Source organism: Phocoena sinus, chromosome 2 (genome assembly GCF_008692025.1).
Source record: "Phocoena sinus isolate mPhoSin1 chromosome 2, mPhoSin1.pri, whole genome shotgun sequence".
Taxonomy (NCBI): Eukaryota; Metazoa; Chordata; class Mammalia; order Artiodactyla; family Phocoenidae; genus Phocoena; species Phocoena sinus.
In genome coordinates this window covers 85,524,646-85,540,897 of record NC_045764.1, presented here as the reverse complement: position 1 = coordinate 85,540,897, position 16,252 = coordinate 85,524,646, and the positions used below count along the sequence as shown (strand labels likewise).

The following is a 16,252-nucleotide window of genomic DNA, read 5'->3' as shown; positions in this document are numbered from 1 at the left end:
TTAGAAAAATATAAGACACAGAATCAGCCAGAAAACATATGAACCTTTTGGAAACTGCTTAATGCTGCTTTGGGGTCGTCTTCTTTTAATGCTTTGGAATTATAGTACTGATTTTCCAAATCCACATTTGGCTCAGAGTTACTATCTTCAGAGTATTCCTGTGTGTTAGAAAGAGATATTAAAATGAAGGAAAAAAAGAAAAGAAACTCACACATTGCTAAAATGTGAATACTGTTAAGAGAAAATCCACACATTTATAAAAAACAAAACAATTTAATTACATAGGTGAAACCCCACTGATGTTTAAACAGTTAAATAACAAGGGGAAAACCCCAAATCAAGTGGATAGCAGAGGACAGTAGTCCCTCCTTATCCGTGGTTTCACTTTCTATGGTTCCAGTTGCTCCATCAGTTGAGGTATAGAAACTGGAAAATTCCAGAAATAAACAATTCATAAGTTTTAAATTGTGAGTCATTCTGAGTAGCACGAAGACATCTCTTGCCAGCTCTCTCTGTTCCACCCTGAATGTGAATCATCCCTTTGTCCAGCATATCCCACCTGTCCTGTGAGTCACTTAACAGCAGGCTCAGCTATCAGATCCACTATTGTGGTATCACAGTGCTTGTGTTCAAGTTACCCTTACTGTACTTAAAAATGGCCCCAAAGCTCAAAAGTAGTGATGGTAGAAATTCACATATGCCAAAGAGAGGCCCTAAAGTGCTTCTTTTAATTGAAAAGGTGAAAGTTCTCAACTTAAGGAAAAGAAAAAAAATGTATGCTAAGGTTGCTAAGATCCATGGTAAGAACGAATCTTCTATCCATGAAATTGCGACGGATAAAAGAAATTTGTGCTAGCTTTGCTGTTGCAGAAGTTACGGCCACAGTGTGTGAAAAGTACTTAGTTAAGATGAAAAAGGCATTAAATTTGTGGGTGAAGGACATGAACAGAAAACATGTTCTGACCGATGGTAATGTATTATGCCAGAAAACATTGAGCCTATACAAAGACGTCAGCAAAGGATTCCCTGAAATGAGTGACACCAAGCCATTTGCTCCAAGTAAGGGATGGCTGCATAGTTTCAGGAACAGGTTTGGACTGAAAAATATAAAAATTACTGGAGAGGCTACATCTGCTAATGAAGAAGTCATTGTCACATTTCTGGCAAAGTTGAAGGAGTTAATTAAGGACAGAGACCACGTTCGTACAACTTTTATTACAGTATATTGTTATAATTGTTCTATTTTATTATTCTTGTTAATCTATTACTGTGCCTAATTTATAAATTAAACTATATTACAGGTATGTATGTATAGGAAGAGACATAGCATATATATGGTTTAGTACTGTCCTTGGTTTCAGGCAAACACCGGGGGTCTTGAACTACTGTAGAATCATTTCTTTCCTTCAGGTCAAAACTATGATTTCCACAGAATCAACACAAAAGCAAATTGTAAAGAAATATTGGTTATGATCTTCAGTTCTGTAGTGGTTAACCTTTTGTGGATAATGGAACCTGAGAAAAATCAATGTGAATACTAATTATTACGTAAATGTTACCTACTCACCTTTAACTCCATAATCTAGCTTTTGCTACTCCCTAAGTCTAAATTTCATTATTCTAACATGGCCTGACTACCGAGGATGGTAATCTATATATAGCAAGTACTCTGTTACTAAATATAACTATATGTTTATAAGAATATTTGCTTTATGTGCATTCCACATTACTCAACAGCTGTTTAGTTATATTAACACACTTTAGTCTTGTAACAAATCAAAATAAATAAAACAAAATTTATTTATATAGTTTTATGTGACTTTTCATCACATAAATTCAGTTCCTAGTTATGGAACAATAAAGCACCAAGAAAAATTGGAGTAACACTATTTTGTGGAGCAGTATAAACAAGAGTTTAAAATAGTTCCAGGATATGATATTCAATTTAATGATGAGGATTATAAAATATACATAAATTAGTGTAGTAAAAACTATTATTTTAGGAAGAGAGAAGATTATTTCCTTCAGCTACGAGTCATTACAAAGGGCAAGTTTATGCCAAATTCAGAATTGTGCCTGAAAGTAAACAGAAAAAGACAAGAAGAGCTATTTCTAAATCCAAGTACAGGTAAACTTTTTTTGCAGATACTTATGAGAAATTTTGTATTGTCTCATAAAGGCACATGAAAGAAAAAATGCACATGAGTGTAGTGTTAGAAAGCTCAAAAATATGTAAACACAAGACGAATTTTTCCTATGACCAGTAGATGGAGGGAGGTGTTTGATCTTAGTATGTAATCAGTTTTAGCTGACCACAATGGCTTTGTAATGTGCGCCCTCTGGAGGATAATTATTTCCTTGTATAAAGATACTTCCTGTGAAGCACTGGCACTGTCTCACAAATGTAAGTAACAGGAATTCAGTTATGCTCAACATATGAAAATCCTCTGGAACACTTCTCTTAGAGTTGGGATCAAATTCTGAGTAGTGCGTAAAGTTCATAATCACTCATTCACTTCCTAACCCTGTAATTTAGGTTTGACTACAGTAAAACTGATTAAACTAAAAAAGCAATTAATAAATAATGAACATGCCAGTGTATACACCAAATCATGTTATGAGAGTAATGGCTTCTGAGCCAGGTTGTGAAAGATAAATGGGAGTTTGCATGCTGGACAAAACAAGAAAGGGGAAAAGAGAACAGCAGACATGAAACTGTAACGGGAGATAGCTAAACAACGAAAAGGAATCATACCGCTGGAACATAAAAAGTCCTTACTGATTCTACCTTGAACATGAATCCCAAGTCCATCCACTCCCCCCTGCCCCGCCACCACCCTAGTCTACCACGCCACTTTCATCTCTCCACAACTATAACCTTCCCATTCTCCTTTTTTTTTTTTTTTTGCTGTACGCAGGCCTCTCACTGTTGTGGCCTCTCCCATTGCAGAGCACAGGCTCCGGACGCGCAGGCTCAGCGGCCATGGCTCACGCGCCCAGCCGCTCCGCGGCATGTGGGATCTTCCCGGACCGGGGCACGAACCCGTGTCCCCTGCATCGGCAGGCGGACTCTCAACCACTGCGCCACCAGGGAAGCCCCCCGTTCTCCTTTTTAACTTTCAAATTCCAGTCTTCTTAGGGTAAGCAGCCAGAATAATCTTCATAAAATGTAAATTATCTCATTCCTCTTCTCAAAAATGGTTTCCCATTATGCACCCAACCATATCTCCTGTCAAGCTCTCCCTCATTCACTTTGCTGCAGCCACCCTGGTCTTACCTCACAAGTTGCCAAACTTGTTCTCACCTTTACATGACATTCCTTTTTCTTTCTACTTCTCTTCATCCCATTAACCACTGCATGTCATTACAGCTTAAGCATCACCTCCTCAGGGAAGACTTGGAGTAAAGAATCATAGCTATAAAACCTACTCTCACCTTTGGAAATCAGTTCTTCTCAGTTATTCTCTAGTAACTGTTCAATAATATATGGGAATAGCTAGAATCAGAAAATGACCTTTATGCAACCCAAATCTTCAGAATGCACCCCTGAACTTGGAAGCAAAATATCTTTGATTTACATCTATCACCAAGTCTAAGAATCTGGACTCTTACTCAAAGCCCATTTATTTTTGGTTTTTTAACCCATAACGGATTAGGAAAAAAAAACTGACCAGTAGAAGCTGAGAGGCACACATGAATAGGACATGGAGTTGCCAGAAGGTTAAATTCAATTACTGGAAATTACTGAACTGATTATAACATTGTTGAAGGCAGGAACCTTTACATTTCCTACCATGTCTGAATGCCTCTTGTAGTACAAGACTGACTACCTCCAACTTCTGGGAACTGACTGGCTCCAGCTAATGATATTTCTAACTTCTACATAACTCCCCCAAATCACTACAGTTGAGATAAGACTTAATCCAGCCCTCAGCATTTTGTGAATATGTTATTTTGGTTTTTCATATTGCATGGGTTAAGAAATGAAATGTATATTTTTTGCATAATTGCAATTCAATTCTTAAGTGTTACTGCTGAAATGTATAAATACATGAGAATTGGCACAGCTGATACGTTACTGATTGGTTTCTTATAATTAGGCAGTCCCGTGTTACGATCTGCAACACCATGTTGCAGCCTCCATGACATCACTAACCTGTCATTTGCAGCTCAGTGAATCACACCATCAATACAAACTATGCTACAGCAAACTATTCACTTACTACGCTGGCATGATTTTTACACTGAAGATATTTTGAGAAGTCTTTAGAATAATTCTTTTGTGTAGAATATCTATTATATATTACTTGTATCTATTATTTATACTCAATGATAATGATCTTTAGTATAAACCAGCAATTAAATGTTGCTCAACAAATGCAAATTAAGTCTTTCCCCTCAAGGTATCCATGGTCTGAGACAGATATGCAAATGAAACACCAATATAACACAATAAAAGCAGTAACAGAGACACATACTAGGTACAGTGGCAGCTCAGAAGAGGAGTAATCAACTACTCTTGAATGAGTTAGAAGAGAGAAAAGTTACCTGAACCAGGTCTAAAAGTAGGAATAGAAGTTCCCAGGGATGAGACAAGGCACCGGAAATAAAACAATTAACCATGCAAAAGCATGGAAGCTTGAAATGGCACTGCATATTTGGAAGAACCATCAATAGTCTGACTGGGCTGAAACACAGGATGTGTGTAGAGCTGGTAAGAGATAAACTGGATCAGAGAGTAGAACTGTTCAAGTCTAGCAAGGAGTTAAGATCAAATGGAGACGCACTAAAATGTTTTATAGGGAATTAGACTTGTGTTTTAGGAAGAGCATTCTGGTAGTAATGAAGTAGCCCACTGGATACTCTTACAACACTCTGGCCAAGACATGATGAAGGTCTGATCCAAGTAGTAGAAAAGGGAGAAGAGGAAGGGGATAGAATAAATATATGCGATGTTAAGGATGTAAAATAAAAAGGCCACATCATATGTGCACAAGAAAGGGGAAAAGTTATCTCTAAAGACTATTGCTGACTTGGTTACACACAATACCATTAGTCAAAATAGGGAATATAGGAAAAGTATTAAGTAAATATTGCTAACTGAATTCCCTTATGTCAGATGAAGAGGTGATAACTATAATTTATAAAAGCATAAATGAAATGTTTTAAAAAGAGAAATTGAAATTTTAACCTACATATTAAGAATGCTTTAAAAAAAAACAAAGAATTTAAGCAATATATGAAAAACCAAGCAGTTGTACAGTGTTAAAGGGATTTTAAAAAATCCACTGAAGTTCATAATAGTTCCAACCCACTTACATAATAACTCATGTCCTGACATCTTCCCAAAGCAATTACGTACCCATCTACACCAACCAAATCTATTCTTTCTTCCCCCCAAATATGCCATGTACTTCAAAATCTCTGCTTTGGCATACACTGGTCTCTCTGCTAGGAATTCTAATCCACCGCCCCTTCCAACAAACTTCCCACTTTTCTCCTATGATGTGCCCCACCCCTAACACTCCTGAGAAAGGTATTCATCAAGGCTTACCTTGTGATTCTTTCTCCAACTCTTCTTAGCAAAATAAATTTTCTCCTCAGTCATGCTTCTACATGACATGGCATGTCTCTAAGACGGAGTCTTGTGTGTTTGTTCCCACCTCCCCTCTCCCCTCACCTGCCCCAACAAGAGCTTCTCAAAAGCAAGAACTTACTTTTACTCATCTTGGTATCCCCAGAGCCTGGTATATTACAAAATGCTCAGTAAGTGTCTGCTTAATTGAAATGAAAAGTGGGTGAATGTTCCAAAATAACACAACACACAATAGGTAGGGACAATTTTGACTCTATGTTGGAATGTGGCCACTGCTGAACAGGGTCGGTTTCATAGTTCATGTACTTGTGTCTCTTGCCAATAGAGGTCTTAAGAAACGCGCTCTAGGGAAACAAGACTCACCATTAACAATGCTTCCCAAGCCTTGACCATGTTTAGACAGCTATACTAGATGTTGGGCATCTAGGGCAAAGGGCAAAGTCTCATTATCCTTAAGGATGAGATTTAATCCAAGTCCTAGGTAGCCAACTGTGGTTTAGCCATTCATAAAATTAACCAAACTTTTAAAAATTTCACTCAAGGTAATGGATCCTAATTTGTCTATGGTATAAATCAGAACATTCTTTTATCTGTCCTAAACTTTCAGTCTTCAAATTAAATTTTCCAACAAGACATCATTAAAGTCATTAGACTTGGGCTCTAGTTTTGACTCGGCCACTAATTTGTCACGTAAATTTAGGTAAGTCACTTACACTGGATGTTTCAGTTCCTCTCCTGTCAATTATGGGGGTTGATCTCTATTTCTTGCTGAGATCCATGTGTTCATTTTGGGACATGGTACACAAGTACAAATTTATTCTGTTGGGTATTCATACTTTACAGATTTACATTAGGGGTGAAAAAATTTATCTCATTGTTAGCACATAAGAGCTGTCTCTCATTACTTATGGGAGATCTTATAATGACATCCTTGTCATTAGTTACCCTTGTTTGAACCTCTCTAATTTCATCATATAGGATACAACTATGAGGTAATGCAACAGGCCTTTTGGAAAATACACCCAAACTTATATTTCAAACCAATGTTCTTTAAAGTAGTAACTTTAAGAGGTGGTAAATTACTGGTAAATTTCCAATTATACTGACATGGATTATTAAGTAACACTTCTGAAATTCTTAAGTTAGATGTTTCCGACCTAAAACAGCATCATCCAGTTTGAGGGCCCAACTTATTTATCAAACCCGACTCACACAATTTTTGACACCTATAGAATGGAGAAAACTTGGCTATAGCTCAAGTTAAAAAAAAAAAAAAGAAGCTGCACACTGTTTACAACAGCAAAAGGAAACAGGCCAAATTCTCATCAATAGAGAACTGGCTAAATGAAGTATGGTACATCCACGCAATCAATGCAGCTATAAAAAGAAATAAGTAATCTCTCTGCATAGTTCTATGGAATAATTTCTAAGATAAAGTAAAAAACCAAGTGTAGAACAATATATATAATATGCTAAATATGCTACATCTTGGTTTAAAAAAGGGGAGTGAGATAAAAACGTGTATTTGGTTACCTATGGGAACTGGGCAAATAGGGAACAAAAATGGAAATTTTATTTTAACATTTCACGTTTTTGAACCATGTGCACGTATTACCTATTTTAAAAAGCTAGATGCTTCAGGTTCTGAAGAACTCTAAAAAATTTTGAGCAATGACAAAAATCAGTTTGGCACGCCCCCCCCCCCCCCCCCGCCAAGATCAAAGTAAGATTTCTGTTCATCATTTGTACCCTGTAAACCATCCCCTCTCCCCCCAGCAATAAAATGCAGGTTCACTGTGAAAGGTTTGCAAGAAATAAACAATTTTAATTTTCCTGACACTTTTCATATTTTCCAGACATTTTTTCTATATTTTTCCCACCCAGCAAAATGAATTTTAGCCCCACCCAATAAAATCATAATATGGATTACATATTTATAGTGGACATGTGTTCACTATGTGCACAGCAATGGTGATTGACTGTTCCTCTCCTAGGTGAGAGTTTTCAATTATAATGCTCCTCCCACAGGGCAGGGGAAGCAACCTATCCTCCCTGTCTACAGTGACTGAGCGGTTTGAAGAAGGCGATGCAGGCCTAAGGTGAATCAATAAAAGTTCTTCCTGGGTTTCACTGTTAGAGCTAGGAAGGAAGACTCTTTTGCCTTTGGGGTTATAATACTAGGAAGATAACACATTATATCACAAGATCTTGTGATATAATGTGAAGGCAATTAAGCCAATACAGTGAGGAAAGCAGCCCAGGAAGAGACAGAAACAGAAAAAGACCCAGCATCATTATCTGAGCCATGAATCCAGCCATATTTACACTTCCTGGTGATATGAGCCAATACACGCTCTTTTTAGTTTAAGCTAGTGTGACATGTATTCCTGTCCTCCCTTACACCCAAGAGTACTGACTAATTTATAAATTTTTTCATATCATTGGATATTCTTTAGAAGCATGGTTTGAAATGCTGACATACTTTCCATCACATGGATATATCATAATTTATCTATTATTATCTTATTAATATTAATAGTATTCCCGTACTACTGATAATTTGGGGGGTGTTTCCAATTATTTACAATTAAACATGTCTTTTTTTTTTGGCCACTCTGAGCAGCTTGTGGGATCTTAATTCCGTGACCAGGGATTAAACCTGAGCCCACGGCAAAGAAGGCTCCAAGTTCTAACCACTGGACTGCCAGGGAGTCCAGTTTTTTTAAGCCTCAACTGTATAATCAAACTTCATCTTTGTGAAGACTACATGCAGAATTCCAAATGTGTGTACAGCATAAAAAACAATGGCCCAGACCACAAAAAGTATATTGTTTGAAAATCTGTTCTTAAAGATCCCCAACATTTTGTTTGTCAAGCTTGTGACTGAGACAACAGTCTCAGAATAAAACAACCTATAACCTCCCAGTTCCTTATATGTACAATGAGTGACAAGTGAATGTCTTAATATTAAACACACAAATCCCTGAAGCTATTTTTTGCCCCTGTCCTATATTAATCTACTTCTTTTTCAAAGTGTATATTCTATTCATGTCCATTCAAAAATCTTTTTAAAAAATGGAAATGTTATATTTTAATTTGTTAAACCATGTTCTAAGGTTGTTTATAACATACATGACATTTGTCTGATCTTGTTAAAGTTGTGACAAATAAGAGATTCTGTAAGATATCCTATAGCTAAGACTCTTCTCTCTCCCCCCAAAAAGTAGAAAAAAAGAAATAAACTTCTAGGGCATTAAAACAGCTATTTATTAAGACAAGAATAACAATAATAGTAAACATTCATTCACGAATCACAACTATAAACCTGACTAGGTGACTATAAAGAGGCTCACATTTCAGTAATACATCTAACCAAGTAGAATTAGTCTACCTTTTCAACATTTTTTTTTCTAATAATAACATTTAAGTTCAAATATACAATACCTATAAGAGGAACTACTAAAGAATAATTTTTGGTATTACATCAGTCTGTCTTAAATCCTTTCTAAAAGATTATTAGAAGTACCAATCAACTTCATGCTAGAATGGCTGAACTGTGGAATTACAATACAGTTAACTTATCTATCAAGGGCCTTATTAACTTAATGAATGGCACTATAGTTATTACTTATTATTATTAATTGTTACTATTAACACTATCGTATATAAATCTGTAAAATTACCATTGGATTAAAAGACATTTACCAGTACCGTCTTCTACTTCTCCATTCACTCCTATGCTTAGAAAATGCCTGCTTCTGCCTCAAATAAAAGTCAAAAAGCTCTTAGAAATAAGAGGTCAAGCCTATTGAATTAATTTCATGTTTGTTTCTTCTTTTTTTAACCAACTTAATTCTCCTTTAGCTCTTGGGCACAAATCATTATTTACTTTTTTCGATAAAACAGTATAGTTTTGGAAACAAATTTTTACTTTTTCCAGTGGTATCCTAACTACCTATTTCTACTAGATTGGGCAAAAACAAGAAGTGATTTAGGGTATTAAAATTTATCAACAGACAACTTATAAAATATATACTGAATATATCTGTAGTTAGGATACTCATGGTTCTTGTTAACATTTTGACTAAAATGAGGTGATGGCAAACTTTCCAACAAACAATACATTTTTTAATAAAAAAGAAGTTTCCCTAAAACAGCGAGTCAATTCTGACTCTTTAAATTCTAAGAAACAAAAAAACAGAAAAGACCCAGGCAAATAACTATTAAAAAACAAAAACAACAACTTTTCTTTTGGCAACATGTAAGCATGAAATGGCAACCAGCCCTCTTAATCTTTTTTTTTAAACATAGTGGCTTAAGGAAATTAACTAAGGAAGTAAAAAATAAATTAATATGATATCTATGTAAGAGAGATATGGGGGGAGGACTATTTAACAGAATGCTGGAGTGGGGAATTATTATTTAATTGTGTGTGGTAGTGTAAAATCTTACATTTTTTGGTTAAGAAATTTTAAAAAAAGGTTAAAACTACATGTTCAATTTTATATTGTACATGTACTGTAGGCCCTCAAAGGCTGGAGAAACACAGCCAAGTTAAATCATGTTTGTTTAATTAAAATCCTTGCAAAAATGAACTGAGTACTTCATGGGACTGTAAGATTCTCATTGTCATTCTTACTTTATTGACTCACTCATAGTGCTAATAAGTCATGTATTCAAAAAACTATTGCTTAGAAAAGAGATAGGTACAAACATGTAAAAGCACTAGTTAGAAGAGTTAAAAGAAACACTTCCGTAGTTAAAAAATACCTGTAATATAAGTAAACATATAATAAATAAAAATGCACAAAATATTACAAGTAGCATATTCTTAATGGACTTAGGGCACTGACTAAAACTGGCTTGATCTGAAGAAACTAAAATGTAAGGCAGAAATCTTAACTATTAGCAAAACTCTGCGTTTAACTTTAAGAATTATCAACACCTCTACTATAAATTTCAGGTAATAACAAGCATTTCCCTCTCCCTTTTGCAAATATGCCTTCTTTTAAAAGGGAAAGATTAATTGGAAAGGACTATAAAAAGATTTACACTAATTCAAAACGATATATTAATATCTTGAGAACCCTCTGGCACTTAAAATATGAGACAGACTTCTCTAAGCAACTATTTCATAACTTTACGATAATGCAGCATCACCATAATATACAAGAACCATGCACAAAAACACCCCCAAATAAAAAGCAAAGCCAAGTTGACGCTAATTCTTGGTCCAGATAATCTTTCTTAGTTCCCACACAGGTAATGTTTTGAAATATCAACTTGAAATGTTAGTGAATTTTTTAAAACCTGTAAATCTGTTCATAAACTAAACCCTGAATCTTTAAAAATCACCATTCAGCTACAGAAATTCGTTTAGTTCTACACTGTTGATATTTTTAACTTTGAATATTGGGAAATTTCTAAGTCAAGATAAAAGCCAATGTGTCAATCCCCTTATACCACCCCACCCGCCAAACCCCAAACAAACAAAAAGCAAAACCTCCTTACCACCTTTTCTCTTTAAACAAGTAGTTAAACTACTTTTTAAAGCTAGCCTTGCTCTCAGTTCTCTACTGCACCTTTACCTTAAACCAAAACGTACCCTGGACAAGACTAATTAAGCTCTGTTTCCAGGAGACTCACAAGTGGCTTTTCGCTGTCAGGCCTGGGAGCAACAAGGCCTCCTAGTTTTCGGACCCCCCTCTCCCAGCATTTCGCACCCGCTCAATTCAAGTGTGAATAAGAGGGGCCGAGAATGCTGGGCCCGAAAGGGCATCGCCGGGGCCTAGACCACTGCACGGTCCCCAAGGCGGCTCGCGCGGTAGGGAAGAGGGAGGAGGCATACAGAACCAGGCGCTGGAGGCCAGGGGTAAACGGAGGAGGCGCTTGGACTTGGAGCGCAATGCTCGGGACCCCCTTCGCTGCCTCCTTTACCCTCCCTTCCCCCATGCTGGAGAGGCAGGGCCCGGGCCCGGTGCGGGAAGGGGGAGGAGGTAAACTCGTCCTGTCACTGCACCGGGAGAGGCTGGAAGGAGCACATGTTCAACGGGGAAAGGCCGCGGCCGCCCCGGCCCCTAAAGCCAGAAGCCACCTCCAGTCCCAGAGTTCTGTTCCCTGCGCCTCACCAGGTCGTAGTCCTCCTCATCATCGCACATGAAATCATCCTCCATGTCAGACATCTTGGCTGGGACGGGGGGGTGGGGAGCGGGGGAGGAGAAATTGGAGACAACCTCCTCCCACAATCCTCCGCGGCTCAGAGGCGTCACTCCCAGCTTCTCGCCTTCCCGTCGCTCTTAGAGGAGCTGACTGTTTCCTCCCGGAACAAATGAGCTCGGTTTCCAGAGGATTCGCTCCGACACCGAAAGCGATTGCACCGTTCCCTCTTCCTGTGAGACGGTTGGTGCCTTAGCAACTACACCTAGCAACTAGGGAATCCTCGAGTGTTGCGGATCTCGGCTGAGGGGCCTTGGAAACCTTGAGCTCACAACGAGCCGTTTCCAGCCTCCGGGGCAAGGGAACAGTATCCTCCCTTGCCTGGGATTCTGGAACCATTTCATTCTGGTGAAAGTAAGAGGCAGCTTGGGACCAGCAGCCTTTCGCGGAGAAAAGTCTGACATGCCCATCCTATGTGACAGGTAGTTATTTTTGCCATGATTATCGATGTGCATTTAGCCCACACATTTTGGTGGGTGGTCATGTGATGTTTGGAAACCTTTCGGCAGCACGATTTACACGTAATGTTTGTTACATTTGTAGTCGGCAAAACGACTCTGTGGATATCTCAAATTAGTAAAGTGTCAATCAATGGAGGCATCTGAAGTCTTATTCAGTTGTTCAACGAATTATAAACTAACCTTTACTGCCCGTGGGACCGAATTGAGGTAACAGCTAACGACTGTTTTTTTAAAAAATGCGTTATTGTTGCACAACATCATTAGTAGAATTCGAAATAAAAAAAATGAAATGAAGGGGAAAAAACTGCTTTTCAAACAACATTTTCCATATAAACTTCCAGTTTTGTCCACTTGAATTCACAAATTTTATATAGCTATAGCACAGATATAATTTCAGATTCTTTCTGCACCTAGTTATGTAACAGCATAGGACAATGCATGCAATACATTGTTGACAATGATTATTTTAATGGCGGCATAATAAGCCCTTGGTTGAATGTACCAATGCACCGTAGTTTACTTAAGCATGCTATTATTGTTACACATTTTGAATATTGCAACAGTACCACCATTTTAAACAATTCTGGAGCGAGTATCATTGTCACTTTATTTTTCCTTAGGAAAAAGTCCAGGAAGAAGAATTGCAGACTGGATTTTTTTTTTTTCCATTTTGGCAGTTAGTAAACTGCTTTTTTTTTGTTTGCTTGTTCCTGCGGCATGCGGAATCTTAGTTCCCCGACCAGGGATCAACCCATGCTCCCTGAATTGGGAGCGCCAGGAAAGTAAGTACCTGGATTTTTTAGTAATCATTTGTTTTTGTTTTTTTTTAAATAATTAAAAATTTTTTTATTGGAGTATAGTTGATTTACAATGTTATGTTTCAGGTGTACAGGAAAGTGAATCAGTTATACATATATCCACTCTTTTTTTTTTTAGATTCTTTTCCCATATAGGCCATTACAGAGTATTGAGTAGAGTTCCCTGTGCTATACAACAGGTTATTATTAGTTATCTATTTTATATATAGTAGTGTGTATACCTCAGTCCCACTCTCCCAATTTATCTCTCCCCCTTATCCCCCAGTAACCATAAGTTTGTTTTCTACATCTGTGACTCTACTTCTGTTTTGTAAATAAGTTCGTTTGTACCGTTTTTTCTAGATTCCACATATAAGCGGTATCATATGATATTTGTCTTTCTGTATCTGCTTTCTTCACTCACTGTGACAGCCTCTAGGTCCATCCATGTTGCTGCAAATGGAATTATTTTGTTCTTTTTTTATGGCTGGGTGATTTCCATTGTAATATGTACCACATCTTCTTTATCCATTCCTCTGTTGATGAACATTTAGGTTGCTTTAGTATATGTGCTACTGAAGCGGGCACCCTTTTGCCCATTTTTAAATTGGTTATCTTACTACCATTGAGTTGTAAGTGTTCTTTATACTTTTTGTTGTATTTAAGTAATATTTGCCATACCCAAGGGCACTAAGATTTTTCTCTTTTGTTTTCTTCTAGAAGTTTTATGTAGTTTTAATTCTTACATTCAGATCTATGATATAGTTCAAGTTTAATTTTTGTATATACTGTGAGGTAAATGTAGAGGTTTATATTTTTCTGCATATGGATAACAAATTGTTCCAGCATTATTTGTCAAAAAAAATGATCCTTTCTTTATTGAATTGTCTTGGCAGTTTTGTGAAAGATAATAGACCATTTAATTCCCAACAGAATTTGACCCTTTAAAAGTATATTTTTGGGCTTCTCTGGTGGTGCAGTGGTTGAGGGTCCACCTGCCGATGCAGGGGACACAGGTTCGTGCCCCGGTCCGGGAAGATCCCACATGCCGCGGAGCGGCTGGGCCCACGGGCCATGGCCGCTGAGCCCGCGCGTCCGGAGCCTGTGCTCCTCAACGGGAGAGGCCACAACAGTGAGAGGCCCGCGTACCGCAAAAAAAAAAAAAAAGTATATTTTTGATAATTTTATGTTATCCTGTATTATGATTATTTTGTATTTATTCTTTATTAAGCTGAAAGCTCCTTGAGGACACAATTATTTTACTTACCTCTGAAAGTCAGCATGCTCAGTGAAAGCATGATATATTTAAGCATGCTCTAGCATTCATGACTCCCCAGTGCTGGATTGAGACATGTGGTTACCCCAAACAGGTTCATGATTTGGAAGCTTTCAGAGCAATTACTTTAAAACATTTTTTTTTTTTTTTTTTACTACATTTACTTAGGCTGAACATCGTATGTTAGAAGGGCAGAAAAGGAGGACTCCTTTTGTGTTAGTCAAAATCTGGACAGCAAACTCATAGCATACTGGAGCGGGGGTGAGGATGTTAACTGAAAAGAGTTTCTGAAGGAACTATTTACAGAGATGGGGTAGGGTTGAAGGAACCCACAAGGATGGTGAAACACACAGGGACTAGCAACAGGCTGGAAATCCCATTTCTTGAAGGCTTGAAGGTACAAAGGGAAGAAATGGTTTTACCAGAGCCCAGCAAGAGTGGGAGCCCTAGAGGATGCACCCTCTGACAGCAGCTGTGGTTATAGGGAAACATAGCTACTGTCACAACTATGGCAAAGTTGTGGTAGGGTATGTGAACTCGTGTGTGTGGGGGGAGTGATAAATATCTCAACTTCTCTGTTTTACCATCCTCTAATATCTTGCCAGTGACCAACCCCAACCAGAAGCCAGAGAGAGGGTAAAGGAGCCCAGGTACAGTCCTTAGAGATCAGCTTCCGGGAGGGTAGAGAAGGGTGAAAAATGGATCCAGAAGTCAAATGGGGGGACTTCTCTGGTGGTCCAGTGGCTAAGACTCCATGCTCCCAGTGCAGGGGACCCAGGCTTGATCCCTGGTCAGGGAACTAGCTCCCACATGCTGCAACTAAGAGTTCACATACCACAACTAAAGATCTTGCATGCCGCAACTAAGACCCGGCACAGCCAAATAAATAAATAAATATTAAAAAAAAAGAAGTCAAATGAAGAGTAAACAGTATAACATTGTGTCATGCAATCAGCTGTAGCATAAATTACATACTTCACTCAGGGAAGGAACTTTCTCTCCTTCAAAGGCAAATTGCCGACTATCTGCTGTTGTTGGAGCATATCCCTTGATTTTACCAACCAATCTAAGTGGCTTATCAAAATGTTATTTCTGCCTACATTTAATACCCACTCTTTCCTGAGAGGAGCTCTGATAAATACAGTTTGCATGATCTCATTACATATCCACTTTATAGATTAATGCCCTTGCCTTGTTAGTTGTCCTTTTAATCTGCTTCAGTCTCTTCAGATTAAATAAAATGATGCATGTAACTACATGGTGTTTACAAAGTACTCAGTACATGTATCATTTTTAACTAAATCAACTACTCTACTCATAGTATTCCTTCAGAATGCTCTACACTACAATTACATCTTTCATCTTTAAACTTGCGTAGTGGGAATTACAGCAATTAAAGGATAAAGCAAATAAAGGATAAGTAGGCAGGCTAGGAGTTTCCATTTTTTGCATTGACTTTGGCCTTGGAAAAATGTCTCTTGTAAAATGCACTTACACAATTTTAGCAATGTTATTTGCCATTTTTGTATCTCTAATGCCTACTCATTTTTATTCCCACCCAAAATGGTGATCATACCTCCCTAGTTTTGTGAAATGAACACATTTGTTTTTTTTTGGGGGGGGCTGCACCATATGAGGGATCTTACTTCCCTGACCAGGGTTGGAATCTGTACCCTCTGCAGTGGAAGCATGGAGTGTTTTTTTAAAAAATTAATTAATTAATTAATTAATTTTTGTCTGCGTTGGGTTTTCGTTGCTGCGCATGGCTTTCTCTAGCTGTGGTGAGCGGGGGCTACCCTACGTTGCGGTGCGTGGACTTCTCATTGTGGTGGCTTCTCTTGTTGCGGAGCACGGGCTCTAGGCGCACGGGCTTCAGTAGTTGTGGCTTGCAGGCTCAGTAGTTGTG

The 16,252-nt window shown here is 37.9% G+C and overlaps 2 protein-coding genes across 8 annotated transcripts in view; one reads left to right on the top strand and one right to left on the bottom strand.

Annotated features, from left to right (window-relative positions):
• COPS2 (COP9 signalosome subunit 2) overlaps nt 1–11,798 on the bottom strand; it is a 31,521-nt gene extending 19,723 nt beyond the window's left edge. For 2 of the 3 annotated variants that reach the window (XR_004348563.1, XM_032623552.1), the window contains exons 1-2: nt 11,725–11,789; nt 45–158 (exon numbers count right to left, since the gene is read on the bottom strand). Coding sequence is in view for 2 of the 3 variants with exons in the window: in XM_032623552.1 (XP_032479443.1) it covers nt 45–158; nt 11,725–11,778 (168 nt within the window). In the remaining variant the exon portion in view is untranslated. Of the gene's footprint in view, nt 1–44; nt 159–11,724 lie in introns of all 3 variants that reach the window. The other variant, XM_032623551.1, reaches the window with a different exon arrangement.
• Nucleotides 11,799–11,901: 103 nt separating this feature from the next.
• Nucleotides 11,902–16,252, top strand: part of GALK2 (galactokinase 2) — a 142,987-nt gene continuing 138,636 nt past the window's right edge. Inside the window, exons 1-3 of one of the 5 annotated variants that reach the window (XM_032623290.1) lie at nt 11,902–12,234; nt 12,356–12,480; nt 12,894–13,055. In XM_032623290.1, coding sequence (XP_032479181.1) covers nt 12,991–13,055 — 65 coding nt within the window. In that variant the 5' untranslated portion in view covers nt 11,902–12,234; nt 12,356–12,480; nt 12,894–12,990. The remainder of the gene's footprint in view (nt 12,235–12,355; nt 12,481–12,893; nt 13,056–16,252) is intronic. The other 4 variants (XM_032623289.1, XM_032623292.1, XM_032623291.1 and 1 more) reach the window with 4 other exon arrangements.